This window comes from Podarcis pityusensis (assembly GCF_964106645.2).
Source record: "Podarcis pityusensis genome assembly, chromosome: 11".
NCBI classification, from domain to species: Eukaryota; Metazoa; Chordata; class Lepidosauria; order Squamata; family Lacertidae; genus Podarcis; species Podarcis pityusensis.
Window position 1 is genome coordinate 55,405,220 of NC_138036.1, and position 23,244 is coordinate 55,428,463.

The following is a 23,244-nucleotide window of genomic DNA, read 5'->3' on the forward strand; positions in this document are numbered from 1 at the left end:
AGGGACAAGTTTGGCCATCACTGCATTACAGTATCTGGCAACCAGTGCCCAGCAATGCCAAATGCAGTTAACGGATGTACCAGAACTGTTTAAACTCTCCTGTTATGATGACCAAGAAGCTGATAAATAATAGAGATTTGTGATTTAAGCTGATTGGAAACAAATCAAACACTATCAACCACCCAGACATCACATGGGTGGAAACACATCCCATTGTGGCAAGTAGTGGCAGGTCGGATCACAAATCACCTTTATAAAATGTGCATTTATTTTAAAATTAGGATGAAAAAATATGTACAGTAAGGATGTGTTTATTTAAGTCCTTAGTTTAAAACACTAGCATTAAAAGTTTGTATCCCCCAATAAAATCTGACAGGTTTCTGGTTACCATACTGCTTTTTTCATACACTGATACCTTCAAGTTTTAGTTTCCAGCAGGTGTGAAATGAGACATGCCTGCAAGGCTTGTATTGCTAAAGTTACACACCTTGCTGTATAAACGATCCCACTGGAACTGCCCTATCTTTCAGAATCGTTTCAGATATCACAAAGTAGCAGAGTACAGCTACCTCTTCTTGCTCAATACCCCCTCCAGGCTAACTTTGTGATGTCTGATGATACATACTACTTGATAGATTCGCAGGAGCCTCTTACACTATCAGCTCAGCAGCTGCCAAACTGCATCAAACAAGCACTTTTCAAGATGTCACAACGTTTGGGACAGAGCAATCCTGATTAATCCCAAAGTGTTTGCAGCGATTAACTTCGCTTGTTGTTGTTTTTTAGATGTCTGAAAGTGTCCTAGTGTTAATCTAGTAGCTCAGAGGAGTACCAATCAGGTATCTAGTTAAATCCCACACTTTTGCCACTGCTTTGCTGACAGAAAACGTGAAAAAAATGTTGGAGTGTACAGAGGCCAACAAATTACAATGAAACATAAGAAGGATGTGGCCGTTCAACCCATGATGTTGCAAGTCCTGTGCACAGAGGGATCATTGTGTGTGTGTGTGTGTGTGTGTTTACATGGACACAAGTAACTTGACTAAATGGAAGGGATGATCTAGATGGGAATATGGAAGGCGGGCAGAGTTTTCATGTGTGCAGACAAGCAGGGGAAATGGGACTCTAACGGGACTCTGATATGGGTGCTGCGCTGTCTTATGGGGAAGGCTTACGGCTTTGGAACATTTTCCCCCAAGTTTAACTGTTTAAAACTGAATTAGGAGCCAGAAGCAAGAGCACTCACAAGTCAACAGCCAAACAGGAGGAAAATCTCCACAGGTGCTGTAAGAGCAACACGCTCTTATTCTCAATATTAATGCAATGTGTTTTGTATTTCTTCAGGATATTTTCCATTCACGATTCCTTCAAAACACAGAGGTTTCCTTCTTTCGAGAGAGAAAAGAAAAACCTTTCTTTTGAAGGAGTTGTGAAAGGAGGGGGAAGGAAACTGGCGGGAAGAGCACTTAAGAAGCTTGCAAATTCATTGGGCCAGTTCCGGGGGGGGGGGGGTAGGAATGATCTTTTTTGTTAACACCTGTGGATGTTTTCCTCTTGTTTTCTTCGAAATTAGACATCACGTGCCAGACAAAGATTTGTCATCTGTGTCAGTTGCATATCTTTTCCATAAAAAATTGTCATTTTTCTTCCAAAGAGACTTCTCGTCATCCTCTTTCTTCTGGGATGAAGTGACTGTAGAAGCTCTTTCGCACAGTTTCTCTATGGCTGCCACGTCTGTGAGTTTTTCGAGGCTCTCATCATTCGGTTCATTCAGCATGTCCCAGAAGTCTTTTGGCCGAGTTCGTGCTTTTTCTGCAGGACCTGAGAGAGTCTTCCTAGGTGCCTCTGTTGGTCTATTTTCATGGCTCTTGAAGAGGTCGTTTAAAATAGAGGTGTCTCCTAGCATGTCTGCGAAAGAGCTTTTCTTGCACATTTGAGCATGTCTGCTTTCTGGTGGAGACAGAAAGGGTTCTCTTGGTGACTCCATCCCCTTCAAGTTTGGCTGTCCTTTTGCAGACAGCCCCTCAATTATTCCTGATTTACTGCTTAATGAGTCAGATGCCATAAAGTCCTTGAATGCCTGGCTGTTTCTCCTACTAACGCTATCTTGGGTAATGACAGTGGGCAATTGTTTATCTTCCACATTATGGCACACAGCAGCCTGTATGAAGGGATGAAATTGAAACTGCTTTGCTTCTGCGTCATGTCTTTCTTGGCCGCAGAGATCTGTTGAAGACTCAGACTTTGATTTTCCACGTTTAGAAATTGCCTTTCTTTTTCTAAACGGGGTTCTGTGCACATCTCCTTCCTCACTTCCTTCTGAAACAGATACTGGAACATCAACTTTTAATAGGTCCTTTAACTCTGGATATTTAGCACTGTAAAATTCTTTCAGCATTTTCTGCCTTTCTTCTGATGTAGTTTTGATAATATGCTTGGCAAGTTCTTCCACTGAGGCCTTCTGAAAATGAGATGCCATTTCTTCAAACTGTTTCCTACAGCCATCAGTGAAACAAAGCATAACTAATTATCCCAATAATGTAAAAAAAATAAACAAAAAAATGGATGGATATCTTACAACATGAATCAGTAACACTAATTTCCAGGTGTCCAGAAAAAAGAGAATTCAGAATTATTGCCAAGCCATGGTTTACAAAGCCTTAGTTTACAAAAAGCTGATATAACATGGTTTGCAAAAACATGAGGTGAGTTTCACCTAATGAGTCCCAGCAGTGGAAGTCCTGTGGGACTTTTCCTCATCTCCTCCCCCCAATTATTGGCTAGACAATAAAAGTTCTTCTAAAAATTGCAATTCCAACCATTAAAAGGAGGACACAATTCCAGCAACACTAAACTACTTTGGAAAAATTTCAGGATACATCAATATTATGTTTTAGACATGATCACTCTAATAGAAAACTAGAAGAACCGACATGCTCTAACTTCTCAGGAAAGCTGAGCAAACCTGACTGAAGGTATTTGCAATGCACCATCAGAACTGCTCGTTTTGCTGTCTTTCCACAATATTTTCTGTTGTTTATTCCCAAAAGGTTACACTTAAAATCACAAAGGCTTCAAAACAATACTGCTTTTAAACATAACATTATTAATAATCCCCAGTGAAAGCTAAAGTTTATATAAAGCAAACTATGAAAAAACAGAAATGGAGGTCATTTTTGCAAATTGTATTCTTACCTGCGGATTCTTTGGGGTGTTTTTCCAACCAGGAAGGCAATGGAGCCAACTCGGTGAACCTCCTTCTTCTTTTGACAGACAGGATGTCTAATGTAAAGTACTGAAGGTTTGCTGGTTTCATTTACTGAATTATCCTTTTTGGTGTTCTTCTTCCTTGAGAAAGCTTCCCACGGACTCTTCCTGCTTTTCTAAACCAAATGTGAAATATAACATGTTAGTCGTTTTTCACCTAACTTTTCTCCTATGCTCCTAGCTGAGGCTTGGTTTTGGGTTTGTTTGTTTTTTACAGGGGACAGATGTGGCCTTTTTGAGTTGTTAAGGTCAAGGTCCCTCAACAGCTGTTTGATATTTCTATTAGGAAATCGGACTGCTATGTTTTAATAAGTGATAACTTGTCCCTGGAGCCCTAACATGTCAAAAAATGCTTTGTGAAAAACCATCACTTTCAACTGTCTCTGTATTCAGTATACAGTTAGGTTGCTGACACCAAAAAAGGGTGCCTTCTAAAATGGGAGAGGGAGAGGGAGAGCTAGTCATTGAGAAACTGGTCATGTACACTTCATTATTATGGTCTCATTTATGCCCCACTTTTCCACAACAGGCTGCATTCAAGCAGCGCACAAAAACAAATTTATTATTATTATTATTATTATTATTATTTAGTAGCATATTTATTTAAATGTTAATAAGTTGTACATTCATAAAAATACACTATGCACAATTACAGTAAGAATAATTAAAACAATGGTAATAAATATTGGCTGGTAAAATATAATTCAGATTGCAGAGTAACATCATTTTAGGGGGTGTTTCAAATGAAACAGAACCGATTTCCTGCTGTTTTTGCCCCCAGGTTTCTCAAAGCAACCTGCACAATGAAAACGGAAATAATGAAGACAACAACAACAACAGTCATCTAAAATAAAATAAAAATAAGTATGTAAAATTTAAAATACAATAAAATTAACTGTAAGAAATCTGAACACTGCAAACTAAGCAACATCATAAAACAGAATGGTAAGCACTGAAAGCCAGTCTGACAGGAGTAGCCCAGAGACTGCAGAGGCTTTCCCTGGTGCTTGTTGTTGTTTAGTCGTTTAGTCGTGTCCGACTCTTCGTGACTGTATGGACCAGAGCACGCCAGGCACTCCTGTCTTCCACTGCCTCCCACAGTTTGGTCAAACTCATGCTGGTAGCTTCAAAAACACTGTCCAACCATCTCATCCTCTGTCGTCCCCTTCTGCTTGTGCCCTCCATCTTTCCCAACATCAGGGTCTTTTCCAGGGAGTCTTCTCTTCTCATGAGGTGGCCAAAGTATTGGAGCCTCAGCTTCAGGGTCTGTCCTTCCAGTGAGCTCTCAGGGCTGATTTCCTTAAGAATGGATAGGTTTGATCTTCTTGCAGTCCATGGGACTCTCAAGAGTCTCCTCCAGCACCTTAATTCAAAAGCATCAATTCTTCGTCAATCAGCCTTCTTTACGGTCCAGCTCTCACTCCCATACATCACTACTGGGAAAACCATGGCTTTAACTATACGGACCTTTGTCAGCAAGGTGATGTCTCTGCTTTTTAAGATGCTGTCTAGGTTTGTCATTGCTTTTCTCCCAAGAAGCAGGCGTCTTTTAATTTCATGACTGCTGTCACCATCTGCAGTGATCATGGAGCCCAAGAAAGTGAAATCTCTCACTGCCTCCATTTCTTCCCCTTCTATTTGTCGCTGGTGCTTACCTATTCCAATAGTAATATAACAAACCTCACTGAATAGCACTTGCAGTTTCTGAGCAGCCTTCAAAGATATCCCTGCATATCACACATTTCAAAATATTTATTTATTAAGCTGTGTACCAACATCACCAACAGTTTCAACTTCTCCCTTTTCAGTGCAGTCGATCCAGAAGGTCCACGCTATAGGCTGAAACCCGCAGTCTCCTTGATCAACAAACACATAACCCAAATTTCACTTAGCTACACCGCCGCCTAAATTGTCTGCTGTGCCACAGAAACTTTGGTCTTTGATTCCCTGGTTCTACTTTCACCCAGCCACCTGCCCTGGTATCCCTGTTAACCCATAGAAGGGTGCAGCCCCTACAGTGTCAATTCACAGGGGATTCAGACATTTAGCAAAGGATGGTTCTTATGGTATGGCAGCTGTAGCCTCACAGATGGGCTGCTGTCTATAGCCTCTGGCTGCGGTGAGCTAAGCATTATCATGTTCCTGCAACTGTCTGGAAACCTAGAGAGATGAAGGGTCATGGTAATGCTTGCCTCACCAATGTAACTCTTCAAAGGAATAACAGCACCAACAGCAAGGTGACCCAGCAAGGCGTAATCAGAAGATATATGCAATACAGTTCAGAACTTTTTACGTCTACCTTGGTTAGGGGTCTTCCTTTTTCACTAGAGATTTTCAGAGCCAAACCAATACAACTAGCTTTATGGGAGGGACATTTAGAGGAGGGGGTGGGAGGAGTTGTTTATTATTATTATTATTATTATTATTATTATTATTATTATTACAGTGGTACCTCCGGTTGTGGATGGGATCCGTTCCAGAGCTCCAGTCAGATCCCGAGGTTTCTGCAACCGGAGGGACCACTTCTGCACATGCATGCGTGGTGGAAGAGTGCCTCTGCGCATGCACGTGGCACGGTAGAGCACTTCTGTGCATGCACGTGTGGCAAAACCCGGAAAAATACTTCCAGGTTTGCCGTGTTCGCATCCTGAAGGATAAGCAACCAGAGGTGTGTATATCCAGAGGTACCACCGTATTATTTATACCCCGCCCACCTGGCTGGGTTTCCCCAGCCACTCTGGGCAGCTCCCAACAGAATATTAAAAATGTGATAAAACATCAAACATTAAAAACTTCCCTAAACAGGGAGTTGGCTGAACTCCATCTATCCCGCAAGTTGGGCTTCCAAAAAATCTCTTCACCATAGTTACCACTTCCCTCACATACTTGCTTTCCCCCTAGGTTAGCAATCTAGGGCTGGATTTTGACCTGGGGACTCCAGTTCCCGATCCACATAGTTTTATATCAGCCACTGCAGAAATCACAGGGGTATTAACATTTAATAATGGTATTAATGGAAAACAAACCAGCATATCACCTTTCAAAGATTTTTAAAACATCAGAATGTTCATTTATTCATCTCATTCATTAAACAGTAGCAAATGCTTTGACCAACACGTATGTTTAAATGTAAAAGGTGGTTTTTTTTTAGTCTGTTTGGAAAATAGCCAAATTTTGTGTTTGTAATGGAACAAAATTACTGGTAAAACTAATACTGTTCACTGTAAATAAATACCCAGATGGCACCCATAGTTGGAAAAGGACAAAAACAATTCTAAATGTGTCTAAAACAGTTTTGCGTTCTTCCCCCTGCCTCAAGAAACTTTTCACAAAATCAACTGTTAGAAAATTTCTGCCTGGAGGGTAGCAAAAAAAAGTTGCTGTAAAGACAGTATCATGAATTGCCCTTGAAGTAGCTTTACTCAGCCTTCTAGATAAAACCCACCTGACTAAACAGACCCACCAGCAATGTCTGTTGATGCAGGATTTCTGCATCCAAAAAAGAAAAGAAAAGAAGTTTTTAAACTTTTAAAATGCAACACATCCATCCAAACTAACCATCCAGAACGTTTTCACAAGTGACAATCAAGTACAGTGGTACCTCGGCTTACAAACCCGGAAGTAGTACCTCAGGTTAAGAACTTTACCTCAGGATGAGAACAGAAATCGCACGATGGCGGCAGGGCAGCAGCGAGAGGCCCCATTAGCAAAAGTGGTACCTCAGGTTAAGAACGGTTTCAGGTTAAGAATGGACCTCTGGAACGAATTAAGTTCGTAACCAGAGGTACCACTGTATTGAGAATTGCCAAAATTTCAAGCTGGAATGTGTGCAAAGGAGGGCAACCAAGATGACCGAGTGTCTGGAAACCAAGCCTTATGAGGAATGGTTGAAGGAGCTGGGTATGTTAAGCTTGGAAAAGAGGAGACTGAAATGAGATATGATATTAATAGAATACAGTGGTGCCCCGCAAGACGAATGCCTCGCAAGACGGAAAACCCGCTAGACGAAAGGGTTTTCCGTTTTCAATGCGCTTCGCAGGACGAATTTCCCTATGGGCTTGCTTCGCAAGACGAAAATGTCTTGCGAGTCTTGAGATTTTTTTTTCGCTTCCCCCCCCCCTTTTTCTAAGCCGCTAAGCCTTTAATAGCCTTTTAGCAGCTAATCCGCTAAGCCGATAAGCCTTTAATAGCCGCTAAACCGCTAATAGCGCTAATCCGCTAAGCCGCTAATAGGGTTGCTTCGCAAGACGAAAAAACCGCTAGACGAAGATACTCACGGAACGGATTAATTTCGTCTTGCAAGGCACCACTGTATATGGAAGATAAGGTAATGATATGTACAATTTTTAACATGCAGAGAACAACAAATGCAAACAAATCAGAGAAGGGAGCTGAGGGAAGTCTCGGGAGGGAGGGAGAGGGAGGGATGCGGGGAAGGGGGGTAATAATGTAATTGACTATTTGGATTGATAATTTGTTTTGTTGAAATTGTTTAATAAAAATATTTTTTTTAAAAAAAAAAGAAAGGAGATATGATAGCCATCTTAAAATATCTAAAAGATGAAGCAAGCTTGTTTTCTCCTGCTCCGCAGGCTAGGGCCAGAACCAATGGATTCAAATTACAAGAAAGAAGATTTTGATAGCTCAGGCGGTAGAGCATGAAACTCCTAATTTCAGGGTTGTATGTTTGAGCCCCACATTGGGTGAAAGATTCCCAGAATCCAGGGGATTGGACTAGATTACCTTTGTGGTCCCTTCCAACTCTACAAGTTTATGACTAAACATCAGGAAGAACTTTCTGGCAGTAAGAGCTGTTCAACAGTGGAACGGACTCCCTTGACAGGTTGTGGACACTCCTTCCTTGTAGGTTTCTAAGCAGAGGTTGGATGGCCTTCTGTCATGGATGCTTTAGTTGAGATTTTTGCATAGTAGAGGGTTGGACTAGTTGAACCTTGGGGTCCTTTCCAACTCTACAAGCACCAAACTCTCATATCAACTCAAACTATACTCAACTATGTACAGAGAGCCAGTGTGGTGTAGTGGTTCAGAGCGGTGGACTCGTAATCTGGTGAACCAGGTTTGATTCCCCGCTCCTCCACATGCAGCTGCTGGGTGACCTTGGGCTAGCCACACTTCTCTGAAGTCTCTCAGCCTCACTCACCTCACAGAGTGTTTGTTGTGGGGCAGGAAGGGAAAGGAGAATGTTAGCCGCTTTGAGATTCCTTAAAAGTAAAGGGACCCCTGACCATTAGGTCCAGTCGTGGCCGACTCTGGGGTTGCGGTGCTCATCTCGCTTTATTGGCTGAGGGAGCCGGCGTACAGCTTCCGGGTCATGATTAAGCCGCTTCTGGCGAGCCAGAGCAGCACACGGAAACGCCGTTTACCTTTCCGCCGGAGCGGTACCTATTTATCTACTTGCACTTTGACGTGCTTTTGAACTGCTAGGTTGGCAGGAGCTGGGACTGAGCAACGGGAGCTCACCCCGTCGCGGGGATTCGAACCGCCGACCTTCTGATCGGCAAGTCCTAGGCTCTGTGGTTTAACCCACAGCGCTACTCACGTCTGAGACTCCTTAGGGTAGTGATAAAGCAGGATATCAAATCCAAACTCTTTTCTTCTAAATGAAATTCTGAGCCTCTGCATAGTACAGATTCAGGGGTGCACTTGTAATAAGGCAACAGGTCAATCAAGGGCAAATCTTCCTCTATGGGTAGGCAAACTAAGGCCCGGGGGCCGGATCCGGCCCAATCACCTTCTAAATCCAGCCTGCGGACGGTCCAGGAATCAGCGTGTTTTTACATGAGTAGAATGTGTGCGTTTATTTAGAATGCATCTCTGGGTTATTTGTGGGGCATAGGAATTCGCTCATTATTATTTTCCAAAATACAGTGGTATCTCAGGTTACAAACGCTTCAGGTTACAGACGCTTCAGGTTACAGACTCCGCTAACCCAGAAATAGTACCTCAGGTTAAGAACTTTGCTTCAGGATGAGAACAGAAATCGTACAGCAGCGGCGCAGCGGCAGCGGGGGGCCCCATTGGCTAAAGTGGTACCTCAGGTTAAGAACTGTTTCAGGTTAAGAACCGACCTCCAAAGTTCTTAACCCGAGGTACCACTGTATAGTCCAGCCCCCCACAAGGTCTGAGGGACAGTGGACCAGCCCCCTATTGAAAAAGTTTGCTGACTCCTGGTACCAGCTTCTGCTTCCCAGCAACCACCTTGCATTGAGCTAGATTATCAGAGACATGATAATCTGTTTGGTTGCTCATCTCAGACTCAAGAATAGAGTTGCACTTATTAATGCAACACTTGTTTGCACCACGGTCCTGACCATCACTGAAGTTCAGAAAAGGCTTCATCTCCAAATTCTAATCCTTTTAGAAATAGTTCGACATTAAAAGCCAAAGCACGCATCATCAGATTAAACATCAGCACAACAGTCCCTCTAGCAAACATGAGTGGCTTCACCATACCAACCATTAAAAAAACTCCCACAGTATCACTTAAAAGACGTCTAAAATAGGTTAGCTATTTGTTGTGCAGTGAAACTGGGATGTTCAATTGTGGGGATTTTGTGCTGTGTTTTATTTTTGTTTCTTGTTTGACTCACTGTCATGGGCCAAAAAGACCATTGGAAAACCTATGGGCTGTGCATCCTCTTTCAGCTTTCTTGGCCGAAACTAAGATCTGCACAGATGCCCTACGTTCAAATCTACTGCAGCTGACAGAAATCCTTTTGTTTACATGACCTATGAAAAATACCTATGTAATACAAAATACAAGTGGCACAAAGGGTTCTTAATAACGCTACTTTTGTATTTACAGTACTCCACAGAGCCCTTAAACCTGCACTGGGCATAGAAAGGGCATGTCGTTGAACCCCGGGCTGACAGAATGCTTAGTTCCCTCATTTACACCACACTGCAATAACATAAAGAGGGTTTTACCATTAATCCAGGTTTTACTACAAAGCATCCTGTTATTTCTCTGTCAAAACACTGTCAAGAGTGCCAAGTGTCTGTCATCCAATTCAGGGGATTAAGTCTTCTTTTATAGTGCGATACTTGTACCAATTTATAAAAATACAGATATAGTTTCTTAGGGCTGGTCATAGTCTGTATTTTGGACTGGATTCACTCCGCAAAGGTTGAGTATGACAGCTGGCAGGAAGCTGAGGGGAGAATACATCCTCCCCCTTTTCAGTCACCACATTTCAGTTGCCATAGTGATTAATCCTCCATTCAATGGCTGTCTTTGTATATTCCTTTTCAGTAAAACTTTAAGTAAACTTAAGTTGAAAACAAGCAATTGATGGGGGGGGGGTGGAGCCTCCACATAAAACCAAGGTAAAGTATTTTAAAAAGCAAATTAATTCTAATGCGGAATATTATTTCTTCAAACCTTTGAAATGTATCCTGTTTCTTTTCATATAATTATTTTTCCTCCTTTTTGCTACCAAGGATAGGGATGGGTGGGTATTGCTTAAAGAAGATCTCTTACACATAGTGTTCAAAGGAGCCAAACAAGGGCCATTCCAGAGACCAGTAATTTCGAATTCTTATTTAGGCTGTTTCACAGAAGCTGTTTTTGCCAATTAACACATAAATTAATTAAGGAATCAAATAAGGAACCCAGACATCCAATTCAAAATAGATTGGAAACAGTAGAAGAGGATGTTTTCCCTGACTCCAGAAGGCTCAAGTTACTTTTATGTTGTTGGGGTTTTTTATTTTTCAAAAAAGGATGCAGGCAACCTTTAAAACAAAATAAATTAAAGGAAATAAACCTGGAACACCCAATATTCAGACCAGTCAGAATGCGATGGCTTTCCCCCCAACATAGCTGTAATGTAAGCAAAGTAGAAATAAAAGCTTAAGAAATATTTAGTGGACATTTTAGTTGGCACACTTCAGTTAGAAAGGATATATCCAGTTTTATTTAACTCTACCCCATAAGGGTATTCTTCCATTTTGTTCCTATGTATTCAATTTTGAATGGAAACAGCCATTATTATTATTATTATTACCTTGAAATGTTTTCAAATTAGATATACCTCCTCAAACAATGACGAAACATACATACATAACAATATACAGTAGTACCTCGGGTTACATACGCTTCAGGTTACATACGCTTCAGGTTACATACGCTTCAGGTTACAGACTCCGCTAACCAAGAAATAGTGCTTCAGGTTAAGAACTTTGCTTCAGGATGAGAACAGAAATTGTGCTCCAGTGTCACAGCAGCAGCAGCAGGAGGCCCCATTAGCTAAAGTGGTGCTTCAGGTTAAGAACAGTTTCAGGTTAAGAACGGACCTCCGGAACGAATCAAGTACTTAACCCAAGGTACCACTATATTAGTATTTGCAGAAGGAGCAGTAGCAGAGCTGAAAGAAACTGAAGCAAGATCATCTGAAATTGATCTGATATCCACCACAGAGGCACCAACTCTATTGGCCTGAGGTGTTTTCAGCTTGGTTGGGATGGGGCTGAGGCACCCACAATCTGAACGGGGCAGAGGGGGTAAAGCAAAGCCCCTCTGCCCAGCACCTTTCTCACAATGGGGCGGCCAGGACCGTCCGGAGTGTCCCGGGGGTATTGCCCCACAAGGGTGGGGGCCCTGCAAGGCTGCCTGGAGTGGTGGCAAAAGGACAGTTCCCCTCTCTGGGACGGGTGATAAGGGACAAAGTGAAGTTTATAGCATCTTCCCATGACCTAAAGGAGAATCTGCTACAGATGAAATTTTAGTTTATTTTCAACTGGGCAGTCCTCCAGACCACAAAACCTACCACAGTTCAGAGATTGCTGTGTTCAGTTTTCAGTGCCCAGGGTTCAGAACAATTTCCCGTTGTGTAAAACAGTTTATACAGGCAAGGACACCCACAAATCCTTTTATTAATGTAGTGTTAAATCTGAAATTTCAAAACTTTCAGGAGTCACACAAATCAAAATTGCTTCACACACACCCCCCCCCCCCCAGAAACAATGCATCAGAAAAATCCCTCCCATAACCTGGTCCATTAATCCTTAGGCTATGCAACATAGTTTGCAGCAAACAAGACACTATGCTGCTTTTAGTACTGTACAGGCAACTCCCCATTTTTGCAGGAGTTACGTTCCGAGGCACCACACGTGAAATCGCATATACCGTAGATTCTGGCGTATAAGATGACTTTTTAACCCCGGAAAAGAGGTTAAAAAGTCGGGGGTCGTCTTATACGCCGGGTACGGGCGGCAAGCTCCGCGCTGGGAGGAAGCCAGGCGGTGGGCTTATAACACAAGCCAAGATTTATTTTTTAAAAAACATGAATTGTATGTAAAAGCAGATTGTATATATAAGCAGACGGCTTAAGCTGCCCACCCACTTCATTCAGTGGAACCGAAAGAAGACTAACTTCCTCTTAGACTGTGTCCATTAAGAATAAGTGAATAGCCAGCAGAAAAAGATAAGAGACCAGAGCAGCCGTGATTTCCTAGTTCATGAAACATTCTTTGAGTTTATTACAGGGTCTGAGCTAGAGGAAAGAAGAGGAAAGCAGAGAGAAAGTGTAGTTTTTTAAAAAAAAAATTATATGAATCATCAGCAATTAAACGGCGCACATGAAAATTAGCCATACACTGAGGACATAGCAGTCAAAGACTGCAGAAAGATTAATGGCTTTGTCAAAGTATGTGGTAAAGGCAGTAAATGAAATCACTAGGCATTTCCCCACCACCACCAACAGCCCTGAGGTTCCATTTCCTGTTCAGACTTCTGTCCAAATAAGTATCTAATGCACATCAAGAATCTGGCAACTCCATCTCCACAGACGGGGTGGTGCATGTGGTGCCAAGCCATGTCCTGGCAAGGTATGATTCTTAACAACCATTACGTTGTTGTCTCCTGCTTCTATCCCTGCATTTAACACTTTCTGGGACAAGTAAGGTTAACATATATTGCAGCCTCGCAATGTAAGTGGCTTGCAAAGGCACTGTTTGAGAAATGATGCACCGTAGGTTTTAAGGTTTTCTTGCACTGGTGTTTTTATGCGCTGGTGAACTAAGTGGGCAGGATCATGAACAGAGATAGCAAGATAGGGGAGCAAGATCCGATGGTCCCAGTGAGGATTGTGTGCTCAGATAGCAGCTGGGTCACAAAGGAAAAACTGGAATCAGGGTCAGAGATTGCAGGGGCAGCAAATCTTCAAAAAAAGATTCTCATTTCTTCTCTTCCGTGAGCTTTTGCAAACCTGCAGGAGTCTTCAGGGATCTGTGTGTGACTATAGAGCTGATATATCTGTATACTTATACTACTTTGAGCATTAATATTTTTTATAATTTAGAAAAACTACTAACTAACATACATTACTAACAGCAATGAAAGCATATTACTGGCTTATAAATCATTTGGAGACTATTTTGTAGTGAACAGCTAACAAGTCAAATAAATAAATATCATACAGTATAATTAATCTTATACAGCACATATAAATCTTAAAAATCTTATACTGCGCACATATATATATATATATACACACACACACACACACACACACACACACACTGCACATATAAATCTCTGGCGGGATAGAGGTACAAAATAGTTGTTTAAAAAGCAGATCCACAGCACATACCTAAAGCATTTCAGCAAACACTTTAAAGCATACGACTTCCCCCAAAGAATGCTGGGAACTGTAATTTCAACCTCACAGAACTACAATTCCAAACATCCTTAAACTACAGGCGCAATGTTTCACTGGGCAAAGCTGTGTGCTTCACATGAGTGATAGATGTGCTTAAAATGCATTGTGTGGATCTGCTCTTAGTATTGGCCCATGAGGAGGAAATAGATGAATTGCCTCATTGGATGTGTCACTATCAGTCCCACACGCCAGTCCTGTCAGCAAAAACTCTATCCCTGCAAAATGAAACAGATGCAGCTTTCCCCAATGCTGAATCCCTAATCTGGGAAAGCTACAGATTTTCCAGGCATAGCCTTCCCTGAAGCTTTTGAAGATGCAGAAACCATTCCACAGGGAACCCTACACACAGTTTAAGCACACAAAGAATGTGTAAATGGGAAAAGTACGACTGCCAACTTCTTTCTAGCTGTCTTTCCATGCCATTGACAGTAGCTGACAAAGAAATTAAGTAGGTCAGATTTTCCTCATCACTCTATCTCTCTGCTAGGAAACGCTTTCTTAATTTCTTCATAAAAGCTACTGCTAAAGGGGCAGATACTTTGGTTCTTTAATCTGTATGATATGGCACTTGTGACAGTTAAGACTCTGAAAGCAATTCGGGGAGAGTAACAATAGGTTGTATCCAACGAAGCTGTGCCACTAGCACAAGACCTTCCACCTACACAAACAGAATTCCTCTTCTTGACCGGGGCAGCTGGGTTTCTTCAAACCTTCTCCAGCAGATCTGAACAGGGTGCAAGAGGAGAGGAGGGATGGATGTCCCGTTGCGCAGGTGGAAGTCCTTGCACCTAATGGGAAAACTCCATTGGGTACAACCTGATATTTGCATCAACATGTGAACTGCTCTGGGAACAAGAAAAGTTTTACAATGCAGTTTTTGTGGAAGATGGTAGCTGTCAGTTTGGCTGGGATTAAAAGCTTCTCTGACTTGAAAGCTGACCTCAGGGATGTCTCAGAAGAAAGGGAACCAAAGGAGAAGAGAATCTAGGGGGCGGGGGGAAGAGGGTTTGAGAGAAAGGACTTCAGGCTCCAGGTTAGGGAGTCAAGTAGCATATGACTGCCATGTCAGACACCGAGAGCTCTCCTGTGTCTGCAAAAGCAGTGCAGAAGGAAGACGTTTGTCCGGTGCAGTTTCTACCATCACTGTAATGTTGTGGCCTATAAATCCTAAACTGGAAATAGAAGCCAAGAGACAAAGGAGGATGTGTGCTTAAATATATACAGTGGTACCTCTGGATGCGAACGGGATCCGTTCTGGAGCCCCGTTAGCATCCAGAAGCGAACGCAACCCGCGTCCATGCGCCGTGATTCGCTGCTTCTGTGCATGACGTCATTTTCACCATCTGCCCATGCGCAAGCGGCGAAACCCAGAAGTAACGCACTCCGTTACTTCCGGGTCGCCGGAGAAACAACCTTAAAATACTTATCCTGAAGCTACTTCAACCCGAGGTATGACTGTACATTATTGAAATTAAGCAACACATGCATAGGAGACAGGCTTCTAGGTCTGCATGTATTATCAAACAAAAATAGGGAAATGGTATGCTTTTTTGACAATATTGTTGTTGACATCCATCTGCCTCAAGAGACAATGGCGTGTGCCTCTGGGGGTGAAGTCAAACCGCTGTGTTAGCAGCACCAAAGTGGCGCAAGCCTGGGCAGCGTGCATGGAGGTCCTGGCTGCCCAGATGACAAGACCCTGGCCTCGCTGATGTGGTCCAAAGGAAAGCAGAGCATGTGCTTTACAATAGTAGTTGTTTTTTTTTTTTTAAATGTACTGCAAACAAAGGTACACAACATATCATCCTTGGGATGTCCGTTAAATATTTCCCAGTGAAAATATATTTTATCTTTTGTAACGTATTATCCACCGAACTCCTAGCTTCCTTGATACAAAAATAGCAGCAAGCGCTTTCTTTGGACTCTGTTGGAGGCACCTTGTCCAAGGAACTAGGCCTCTGATCACTCACGGTTGCTAATATTGAAAAAGGCAGGTTTAAAAAGCAAGGGAAATACTGAGGTCGAAAACCAACAACAACAGGAAGAGAAAACATTCCACAAATCCTTCTCTTTACCTTGGCAGGGCGTACTGCTACATTTGCAGGGAGCTGCGAAAACTGCTGCAGTTCGAACACATCTTGCACCGCCCACCGACTCATCTGATTTTCCGCCTTGCTTGAACCAACCACGTTTTGATTTGAGTGAACATACGACACTTCTGCAACATCACCTATCAGTTGAAAAAGAAACACAAGAGTTCCTTCATTTAAGGATACAACACGATTGGCAGGTAGGCATTCAATGAAACCAAAGGAAACTTTGCATCAGCAGGCATTGTTAGGGGAAGACTGAGCCCTGAATCTCCTGCCCTTTCCCTCTTTTTTTAAAGTCCTTTTTTAAAAAAACACCACAACACTATTTGTATACAAAACAGTTCTCTTTCTGAACTTTGGTCTGTGTTTGCATTTACATTTAAGCAAATTTTAAGCTTCATGAGCTTGTTCTTGAGCCTCTAAGGATCCTAAAGGTAAAGGTAAAGGGACCCCTGACCATTAGGTCCAGTCGTGGCCGACTCTGGGGTTGCGACACTCATCTCGCTTTATTGGCCGAGGGAGCCGGCGTACAGCTTCCGGGTCATGTGGCCAGCATGACTAAGCCGCTTCTGGCGAACCAGAGCAGTGCACGGAAACGCCCTTTACCTTCCCGCTGGAGCGGTACCTATTTATCTACTTGTACTCTGACGTGCTTTCGAACTGCTAGGTTGGCAGGAGCTGGGACCGAGCAATGGGAGCTCACCCCGTTGTGGGGATTCAAACCGCCAACCTTCTGATCAGCAAGTCCTAGGCTCTGTAGTTTAACCCACAGCGCCACCCGCGTCCCTTCGCCACCTGCGTCCCTTCTAAGGATCCTAGCAACTCTTAATTCACCCAAATGTGCCTGGTTAGCAGAACGCACATTTCAAACCTACAACCTTGAACTTTTAACCTTTTAAGGAAGATTAACCTCTCTTAAGGTGAAACCCAAACCCACTTTTGTGCTGTGTTTGGCAGAGGGCTGAACTGGGCAAAAGCTGTCCCTCCACCCAGCTCTGCTGGCGTCCACTTACAAAGTGATGCCAGCGCCCTGTTCTGGCAGCTCAACAAGCCGGTAGGCAGAAGAGCTGATGCCCAGGGGTGGAGGAAGGGGGTGCAGTGGGTGCGGTCCGCCCCGGGTATCACCACTGAGGGCAGTGACAAAATAATTAAAATAATAATATAATAATAATTTATTATTTATATTCCACCCATCTGGTTGGGTTTCCCCAGCCACTCTGGGGGGCTTCCAACAGAAATATTAAAATACAATAACCTATTAAACATTAAAAGCTTCCCTAAACAGGGCTGCCTTCAGATGTTTTCTAAAAGTCTGGTAGTTGTTTTCCTCTTTGACATCTGGTGGGAGGGCGTTCCACAGGGCAGGTGCCACTACCATGAAAGCCCTCTGCCTGGTTCCCTGTAACTTGGCTTCTCGCAGTGAGGGAACCACTAGAAGGCCCTCGGAGCTGGACCTCAGTCTCCGGGCAGAACGATGGGGGTGGAGACGCTCCTTCAGGTATACTGGACCGAGGCCGTTTAGGACTTTAAAGGTCAGCACCAACACTTTGAATTGTGCTCAGAAACGTACTGGGAGCCAGTGTAGGTCTTTCAAGACTGGTGTTATATGGTCTCGGCTGGACGTCACTCACTGCAGGGCCTGCAGCGCACCTGAGCCACAAGTCTCTCCTGCCCAAACGGTCTGCCCGCTGCCTCCCCCCCAGTTGTAGGGCAGCTGAGTGGGAGGAGGCAGGCAGGCTCCGGAGGCCCCACGGCTTGCCCCGCCCTCGCCCTGCCCCTGGGCGCGTCGCCCCAGGCGCCCAAGCAGCTTCCTCCGCCGCTGCTGATGCCCACAGCAGCCAGTGGGAAGTTCCAAAATGGGGCACTCTGGAGGCAGGAAGAGATATAGGCAGGGCCAGTCCAAGATCCATTAGATCCCAAGTCAGCCCCACTGCTGTCATGTGACGGCATCAGCCCAAATCCAGGCCTGATTGCTCTTTGCCTGCCCTGCTGACAGATGCATCCGAGCTGTGGATCTTTCACTCTGTTAATCCTCATTGGGCAGTACCCCAGGGTTTGGACTGCACTCCTAAATAAGAACATGAAATCTCTGTTGAAAGCAGCAAAAATTCGGAAGCAACTTTTGATCATCTTGAGATGCTAACACCACAAATGGTTCTGTATTGTCTATAAGTACATACAATTCAAACAGTGTTTGGTTAAAGTAAACACTCCACTATTTAGAGTCCAAACAGATAGCATAAGAGCAACAGTGAATCTACCATATTTACTCAAATCTAATGCTCACCTTTTTTTGGCCAAATTACTTCGTGAAAATTAAGGTGCACTTTAGATTTATGGCACATTTACGTTTTCCAGCAAATCCTTTTTTGGGTTTCAAGGTTCTGAAAATGGAGGTGCACATTAGATTTGATGGTGCATTAGACTCCAGTAAACACGGTAGTATGACCAATAAAACAGAAGAAAGTTTTAACTTGAAATAAAGCTTAGTTTAGTCTGTAATGCAGACTGGCAGTAAACCTGTCTCAAAAGCGCCCCTTATTCTAAGCGCTAATGGCAATTTCAAAGAAAGCTTTAATTGTTGATATAGGATTATGAGACAGCTAAGGCTTTGTCTTCACCAATATTTGTTTTTGCTTTAGAAACAGGTCCTTACAATTATTTGACAAAATAATCCTCCAGGTTTGTATAGAAATTTTTTCCAACCCTGTCCTGCTGTAAATACACTCATCTGAGGAATTAGAGAAAACTCAAAGTGCCTTTGCTTTAAAGCATCATTCACAGAACCCTATTGGTTATTCTGCACTGTATGATATATTTGTAATTACCAAGAAGTCTGTCTAGGGATCCCACATTTTTTCCTTGGCTTTCAAATATTTGCTCGCTGAAAGAAGTCTGGCGCTTATCAGAATGCTTTCGTTTTCTCAGAGTCAAAGAGGGACTCTTAGGATACACTGGCGATTTGGGTTTAATTTGAATTCCACACCTCTCACTATTTAGCCTTTCTCTTCGTATATTAATTGGGAAACCGTCTTCTGGTGATGAGAACTCATCTATGTGAGAATCGGCATCGCTTTCCCCAACACTCAAATTGCTCTTGTGCAACGCAGTTCTTGTGGAGGAGGTATCAAGCCCCCTGTTACAGAACCGTTTTTCTTTCAGAATGCCGGTGAATTTCTGCTTTCCTGATCCAGACATCTCAACATCATCAGACTCATCACTGATATCACTTGCTTCTTTCACTGATGTGATCTTTCGGATGTTTCCCAGTGGTGTCATTTTGCTGTAAGGTGAAACACTCCTGCTGCTGTGCTCGGAAGTCAAATGTTTTTGCAGAGATGTACGCGTGGAGCCTTTTACCGTTCCTAAACATTCACAATTTGTTTCTGCGCCTTTACTGCTTTTAACAGATTTCTGGTCAGCAGGAACTTGAGAAGGAAATATGATATCATCACTGTCACTTGAACTGCATTCTGTCTCCATAACGACCCCAACTTGATTTAAAATATTCATGTCTTTGTATTTCTTTCCAGGGTCCTTTTCTTCTTCAGGGTGTAGTGAAACAGGATAATCACAGTCTGTAGTTTCTCTATGCAACTCTTGTTTCGCAGCTTTGATTGGTGACAATAAGTCTCTCTCAGGTCCTGCAGTACTGCAGTGGTCCTCCGTTTTCAGGGAACATTCATTTCGGGAGCTTTCTTTAGATATTTGCCACATTGATTTACCGCCAGCACTTTCACCACTGGAGACAGCAATGCAACTATCATCCTCAGTAATTTCAGTGCCCTTTTCTAGTAGTTTAGGAAACCCACACTGCAGCAAAGTAAGCTGTCCCTGCAGAACTTTGCTGTTTTTTGCATTGCAAGATCGGCTTTGTTCTGCTTTCACTTTGGAATTTCTCACAGGCTCCTCGTCACTGAAGTCACTGCCACAATCAAGCTCTTCCCTTTTCGACAGTTTCCTGGGGCTGGCAGTGTCTTGATCTTCACAACCAGCCTCTGCGTGCTGAAATCATGCGAGAAACAGGAAAATATGAAACAAAACTGCAATTTAAAACGTGTCTTCAAACTATCAGTGCTTACTTTCAATCTTCAAATGACATGCCATAGTCATAATTATTAAAATAGGGGGTGGGAGGAGCCTCCTGAAAACTGTTCTAGTGCACTGTGGGATCTACGTAGGAACTGGAACAGGGGCTCCCCTCCCTCTTTCTACGGATTGCTGGATCAGAATTCCTGCCACGGAGAGAAGGAGCCCTTCTATTTGAAAAGGATGTGCATGGATCCAGCTCATAAAATACAATTATCAGACATTTAAAAGCGTAGGAAAACTGCATTATATATATATTTCTTTTTTTAAAAAACCACAACTAAAGTTTGTAAATGCTTCTAGATTACCTGCTTATTGACTCTTATTATCTGCTTATTGACAAACCATTCCCTCTGGTTTGTTACCTACTATTTGGTTATGGAGAAGCAACTTCCTCATTTTCTTACCATATCTTCCAATGTCTCGTTTTTGTGCAGCTTTTAAAGATGCATTATTATTTGACCCGACAGCAATCAAAACTAAACAGCTCAACTTATAGGCTGATGCTTACAGGGCAACTGGGAAGCAAGTCCAAGTCCATTCCGTAGGGCTTACTTTTCAATACACTTACAATACAGGCTTAATTGAATTATTTGTAAGAGGGCACACTGGAGAAGTAGCTAATCTTTAATGAAAGAAACAAAAAACTTCTTGATAAAAAAAGACATTTTACTTATTTTTACAGGACTTGCTTGGATGTTTAATGGAGTCTCTGTTTTATTGTGTGACATTTTGATGATACCGCTTACAGTATATTTATGGTATAGTAGCTATGTGAGCTACATTGGACTTCTTTTAGAAAGGTTAAAAAAAATACACCTACACAAATAGCAAAACTAATTATAGATAAGCCAAGGTTCCCAATTATAAGAACATTAGAATTTAAAAGCAGAAAACAGGCCTTTCTAAAATGATGTAGAGTTATACCCATTTGTGCCCACCCCTCTTCTGATAGAAAGCTCTTTGATCCAGTGGACGGAGGAAGCTGGTCCAGTCAAATGCGACTATGGGGTTGCGACACTCATCTCGCTTTCAGGCCGAGGGAGCCGGCATTTGTCCACAGACAGTTTTCTGGGTCATGTGGCCAGCAAGACTTAACCGCTACTGGCACATGGAGGACCATGATGAATGCCAGAGCGCATGGAAAAGGGACACCGGGACAGAAACCAGAGCGCACGGAAACGCCGTTTACCTTCCCGCCATAGTGGTACCTATTTATCTACTTGCACTGGTGTGCTTTCGAACTGCTAGGTTAGCAGGAGCTGGGACAGAGCAACAAGAGCTCACTCTGTCATGGGGATGCGAACCGCCAACCTTCTGATCGGCAAGCCCAAGAGGCTCAGTGGTTTAGACCACAGCACCACCCACCTGCTGGAAGGAAAAAAGCTTCCATCAGCCAAGGAGACACCATTAAACTCAACCTCTAATGGCCACATTTTCTTTATTTCTTTCACAAGTGTATGTTTTAAAAATACCAATAATTTGTTCTTAAATTCCTTGTTCCTCTCCATTTATTATTTGGTACGATGCACTGTTCTGCCAAAAAAATCACTTGGCAGATTCAAAATGAAAAAAGCCACCTAAGTTCATAAGCCAGAAAAGTAACTTTATACAATGTGCACAGAAATGTTTTGAAGTACGGAGAAGTTTCGGACACTTCTAACCCTGTCGTCCTAGGTTTTTCCCCTCCAGTTTCCTCCGGGTCTACTCCAACTGACAGCTCAAGACTTTACCACAGTTAGCAGATCCAAAATCTTAAAGCAGTACATTTCATAACATGTGAAAACAGAAAGGCAAGTTGATAATTTACCGTTTCTGCTGCGTCTCCCTGGGGTTCCTCTTTTAACCATGTAGTAGCTGTCATGACACCAGCTTCCACTTGGCCCTCTCTCTAAAAAATGAAGCAATTTACTAATGGTTAAGCTTACATCATGTAGACTCGCTGGTCTGATCAGTCACCTTTCTGCACATCGGTGCATGCCTGTTCTAGATACTAATAATGGAGACATTCTCTGACTGCTGATCCTTGTGTAGCCAAAATGGCAACACAGACACACACAGAGAGATATGTCAGGGCATCAGCAGGCTTGGGGGAATTGCTTTATTTGCATTCAAGGACAGAGTTAGCAGACCTTAATTCATAGCTGTCAAGTGTCCCTTATTTGGTGGGACAGTCCCTTATCCCAGCGCCATGTCCCGCTGCTGTCCCTTATTGATGATGTCCCTTAAATAAGATACTGAAGGTAGTGGGGCCCTTTCTATGTCCAGCTGTCCTTTGTCAACAACAAATTGTTGCTGTTTTTTTGTGTTGAATATATGCTTAATGGTAATTTATGGACCTAATAGGTATCTAAAGCCATTTGCACATAACAAAATATGTATTTTATCAAAGTAATTGTTGATCCCTTATTTTGGCTGCTGATCCCTTATTTCCGAGGCTGCTGGTCCCTTATTTTCAAATCCGTAAGTTGACAGCTATGCCTTAATTCCTGATATTTTCCTGGTTGGGGATTATTACTATATACAGTGGTGCCTCGCAAGACGAAATTAATCCGTTCCGCGAGTCTCTTCGTCTTGCGATTTTTTCGTCTTGCGAAGCACGGCTATTAGCGGCTCAGCGGCTATTAGCGGCTTAGTGGCTATTAACGGCTTAGCGGCTTTAAGAAAAAGGAAACAAACTCGCAAGAACTCGCAAGACGTTTCGTCTTGCGAAGCAAGCCCATAGGGAAATTCGTCTTGCGGAACGACTCAAAAAACGCAAAACCCTTTCGTCTAGCGAGTTTTTCGTCTTGCGAGGCATTCGTCTTGCGGGGCACCACTGTATATATATATATATATATATATATACACACACACACACACACACAGTCGTACCTCGGAAGTCGAACGCCTTGCAAATTGAACGTTTTGGCTCCTGAACGCTGCAAACCCAGAAGTGAGTGTTCTGGTTTGCGAACGTTCTTTGGAACCCCAACGTCCGACGTGGTTTCCACAGCTTCCAATTGGCTGCAGGAGCTTCCTGCAGCCAATCGGAAGCCGTGCCTTGGTTTCCAAATATTTTGGAAGTCGAACGGACTTCCGGAACGGATTCTGTTTGACTTCCAAGCTACGAT

The 23,244-nt window shown here is 43.0% G+C and overlaps 1 protein-coding gene across 5 annotated transcripts in view; it reads right to left on the bottom strand.

Annotated features, from left to right (window-relative positions):
• Window positions 1–245: 245 nt before the first annotated feature.
• ERCC6L2 (ERCC excision repair 6 like 2) overlaps window positions 246–23,244 on the bottom strand; it is a 59,957-nt gene continuing 36,958 nt past the window's right edge. For all 5 annotated transcript variants that reach the window (XM_080972261.1, XM_080972260.1, XM_080972262.1 and 2 more), the window contains 5 exons: window positions 21,942–22,022; window positions 18,871–20,047; window positions 16,025–16,179; window positions 3,196–3,383; window positions 246–2,495 (listed from right to left, as the gene is read on the bottom strand). In XM_080972261.1, the coding sequence (XP_080828387.1) occupies window positions 1,577–2,495; window positions 3,196–3,383; window positions 16,025–16,179; window positions 18,871–20,047; window positions 21,942–22,022 (2,520 nt within the window). In that variant the 3' untranslated portion in view covers window positions 246–1,576. The remainder of the gene's footprint in view (window positions 2,496–3,195; window positions 3,384–16,024; window positions 16,180–18,870; window positions 20,048–21,941; window positions 22,023–23,244) is intronic.